Source organism: Heloderma suspectum, chromosome 4, assembly GCF_057233095.1.
Source record: "Heloderma suspectum isolate Gila_16-S chromosome 4, 16-S_ref, whole genome shotgun sequence".
Classification (NCBI taxonomy): Eukaryota; Metazoa; Chordata; class Lepidosauria; order Squamata; family Helodermatidae; genus Heloderma; species Heloderma suspectum.
The window spans coordinates 81431209-81435515 of record NC_139461.1 but is presented as its reverse complement, the minus strand read 5'-3'; the positions used below and the strand labels follow the sequence as shown (position 1 = coordinate 81435515).

At 40.4% G+C, this 4307-nt stretch overlaps 1 protein-coding gene across 7 annotated transcripts in view; it reads left to right on the top strand.

Annotated features, from left to right (window-relative positions):
* The window catches only part of METTL4 (methyltransferase 4, N6-adenosine), a 35232-nt gene that overhangs the window by 860 nt on the left and 30065 nt on the right, over positions 1-4307 (top strand). For all 7 annotated transcript variants that reach the window (XR_014790143.1, XM_084849780.1, XM_084849775.1 and 4 more), the window contains exon 2: positions 2084-2559. Coding sequence is in view for 6 of the 7 variants with exons in the window: in XM_084849780.1 (XP_084705906.1) it covers positions 2143-2559 (417 nt within the window). In the remaining variant the exon portion in view is untranslated. The remainder of the gene's footprint in view (positions 1-2083; positions 2560-4307) is intronic.

Here is a 4307-nt window from a genome sequence, read left to right as displayed (position 1 = left end):
GTATGCTACAAAAATCGAAATGCTAAAATGTTTTAATTTTTTGTACTGTAAAGAAGAATTTAAAGGCCAGAGAGAGAGAGAGACTGCAGTAACTTAGAAGATGCAAACACTTGTTAAATTCTTTTTTTTGCCCACTTTCCTTAAGCAGACACTTAGCTTTAACTTCTGTTTGGTTGCTACCATTTGAGGTTAGACTCACTGGGTAGGCTGCCTATACCCTGTGGGAAGCTAGTTTTATTATTACCTTTATGGCCAAGAATTACTGTTACCTGTGGTAAGGGAAATTACGTTAAGGGTGCAATCCTATGCATGTTTAGACAGAAAAAAGGTCTACAACCCCCAGTATTATGCTGGGAGCTGTAGGCCTTTTCTCTGTCTAAACATGCATAGGATTGCACCCTAAGTAGAGTATCTTTACATTTGGGAATGCACACATGTTTGCAAGTAGGTAATAGACTCGTTTGAGGGTGCTGGTAGCTCCTGGGACAGTCTGAATTGACTACATTTGGTAGTATGGGATCTAATACCTTCCGAGTTTTCCACTGTTGAAAAGCTCTGGTGTAGCTGATCCACAAATAGCATTATCTCTTGTTTGCATGTGGAGTGTTTTTAAGCCTTATCACCTTGCACTAAACTTGTGAGAGAAATATTCAATGATGCTACGTACATCATGCCTCACAGAGCAATACCTTCTAAGTTCACAATTTGTAACCATTGTGGGGAAGGGGAAATAGGGCCTGCCTACTGTTGCAATCTTTAGTTTGGAAGGATGAAAGACAACAGAGGAGATAAGGGGTTTTGGCATGCGATATCAGCATTTTATTGGGCACTAAACAGAACACAGAAATGGGATGTTGACACATGACAAAATATTGACATGAAAGAAACCATTTGCTTACCGCTAAAACTGAATTTAAAAATTCATGTATGTTTCAGGCCCTTTTAAAATCGGTGGCAAAATGTCTGACCCCCTCAGGCTTTATTGACAGACTATGTTTTCACATTATTGCTGCTGCAATGTGTGAACAATATGCTGTATAAAAAAAAACACCTTTTTTTTCTTTTCCACAAATGCAAGGGTGATGCTAAAGTACTATTTCTGAAATTGTTCAGAATAAGCTCAGGATAAATAAAGTGTATTCTTATTGGCTTTTATAGCTGAAACACATGATTATCAGCACCCCAGTGCTAAACAATTTACATGCATATGCATTCTGTACATTTCGGTAGTAGCTGCTTCTAAATAAGAGTAATTATGATCAAAGCACAAAGAGAGTAGGAAGGCAAAGACATTACCTACCTGTCGGGATTTTTCCCACAGTGTGAGCAAAGCTGGGCCTCAGAATTACATGTTCTGTCTCTTATGGATATTTTGCAAGGTAAAGGTGACACTTTTAAGTATGGAATGTTCCTGTTTGATAGTTACTGTCTGCCTGTGGTGAGAGAAGTAGGGGAGACATTGTGGGAGCTGGAGGCCCTGGTCCAATTTCACACGAGGTAAAACGCCAAGTAACATCTGAATAGTTCTTTAGATTACGGAGGTTCAGATAATAGGGTTCCAATAATCCAACCTTGCCCAGCCTGGTACTGCCCAGAGAGATTTGGCTAATAGGTGGTGTAGAAATATAATAAATAATATCCTCCAAATATTTTGAACTGTAACTCCTAGGATTCCTGAGCATTGTCCATGCTGGCTGAGGCTGATGAGAGTTGAAGTCCAAAACATCTGGGGGGCACCAGGATGGGGAAGGCTAAAATAGACTTATGTGAATGTGATAAGAAAAGCCAAGTAATAGGATTATGCTAAGAACATAGAAATGTCTACTTCTGCTTTAAATCATTGGGTAGCTGTATTAGTTGTAACCTTGAAAAGAATTCAAAAGCAAAGTCTCTGAATAATTTAGCATTCCATACTGCAGTCTTTTGCTGCCATCCTAAACACACAAGGGAGTAAGTCTCATTGGACACAGTGGGACTTATTTCCAAGTAACCATGCATTGGATAAGTAGAAGTGCTGGGATTTTGGGGTCAAAACAATGATAAACTGCAATAATTCTCTAAGGTTTTCTTTTCTTGTTTCCAGGGAGATTTGGTTTTTCACCAGTTATCCATTCGGAAGAATAATGCCTTGAAAAGCCGACAATGTCTGTAGTTTGTTGTCTGTCAGCTGGGTGGATGCTGGATCACCTCTCCTTCATAAACAAGTCTGGCTACCGGCTGTGCCACTCCCATGACTATTCTGCCTGGGCCTCTTCTGATGAGACTGTTCCTGCTGCATCCTCAGATGCAGATCTTATTGAGGCTGCAGCCCTGGCTACTGCAAACTCTTGCAAAAAAGGTTCTGTTTCTGAGCTCAAAGCTGCAAAAGCAGATCAAATGTTGAAGGAGACGTATGTTTTTCGGGAAGAGTTCTTTTATGTGCTTGAGCCCCATATAGCTGCAAACCTTCAATCAGAACTCCAGCAAAGCAGCTCTGTGGTTGCTTTAAAAAATGGTGGATCAGAACAGCAGGAAAGACCCAGGAGTGGCAACTCATACTTAACAGCTAAAGTTAAAAAGGTACAGTATACAGAGAGAAGTTGCTGCAGAGTACCACTCCTTGCAACAGAGTTCTGTGCAGAATTGTTTTAGAAAGAGGAACAGATGTCCCAGTAATTTATTGTGAAATAGTTACAGACTACTACTGGAGCCCAGTGGCCTTTTACATATGCTTTGAGCCATCTACAGATGTGCTTGTAATAACTGTTGTGCGGCTTTATTTTATGCTTACAGCACTTATTGAACCAGATGTGAAATCAAATAAGTGCAAACTTAGTATTAGGATAGAGGACAAGTTCCTACAAGTACATGCTTTATGTTCTATTACTTGGGTGAGCCCAGGAATCACATTGGTCCCATTCCTGCCGTGCCACCCCAAGTAATTAGTTCTAGTGAGAAACATAACATACAATTAACGTACGCCTTAGACTCATACTGCGATGCAGGTTCATTGATGTCACTGACTTACAATCTCGGAAGGAAGTTGAAATGCAACGATTTTGGAGGATTTGACTCTGTGCTATAACAATGTTTATCTTCATGGCTGCTGTAAAGTGTTAGCTCTTTGGGGACATGGTAGTAACAGGGCTATGTTCAGTGCTCATTTAATTTAAAAAGCATTATTGGCTCCAGTTAGAGATCTTGTCTAGCTAGAAGGATCTTGTGTAGAACAAAAACAAGAGGGATATGTGCTATACTTCATCTGTCAGCTATGTAGGCATTTCTCTTACAAGAATCCCACTGAAATGAAGGTCAGATGGCCATGCTGTCTTTTTCAGTAGGAGCAGTAGTGTAGTGGAGCCAGGGCTTGCAGGGACGCAGTGCCGACACTTTTTGATTAGCAGGGACATTGATGTCATCTGCCACAACACCCACCAGAATTCCCTGTTCCCTTTGGCTACAATCTTCACAGTAGATGTGGGTGGGGGATGACTTTCCCAGCAACAATGTATTGCTGCAAAGCATTTTGGGGTGGCTTGGTCTTGAATGGCCAGTTAAGATCCATTAGCCTTACAAAAGAACTACTCCTGGTGGAGATGAAAACTGCTAGAGCTAGTGTGTTGATATGGATCAACACAGCTTCCTGCATTTTTGGACTTTCTTTGGGGGTGTGGCTATGGGCACTGTCATGATGAGGACCTGCACATCAAAATTTACCACTGAGCAGGAGTCAAGCACAACTACGAAACTCTATGTGGTAACAAAAGTGAGGCACTTTCCCACCTTATTCCTCTGAAATCCCCATTTCTCCACTGCTACCATATTTTTGAATGAAAAGTGACACTTAAGCAAAAAAAAAAAGGCAAAATAATTTTTGCACAAAACCTAAAATTGGGAAATTCCCCTATTTTTTCTTTAAAAAAGAAACTAGAAATGTTTGTGTGTGGTTGTATGCTTTTATTTCTAATGTTTTCCCATGGTTTGAATGTAAACAGAGGCTTTCCAGGTTTCAGCCTCAACTCTCCCGTTCACATATTTCCTAATGAGAAAATTCTGATAGCTTCCACTGTCCGCTCTCCTAGATACACTATGTAATCAGAGTTGCGTGAGCCCAAGCTCCACATCTCCTCTTGTCTTCTCTTTCTCCTCCTCCCCAGCCTGTAACATATGAATAAGCCTTTGGTTGTATCTCTTTGTCAGGTTTTAGGATGTGAATTCATCACAAGATCCACCTGTATTTTTTTCAGTATGAAGAATCATAGTAGATGTTTGTTCATATTTTAAGTCAATATTACTGTTCATGTTACTGACCTTTATGCATGTTGTGC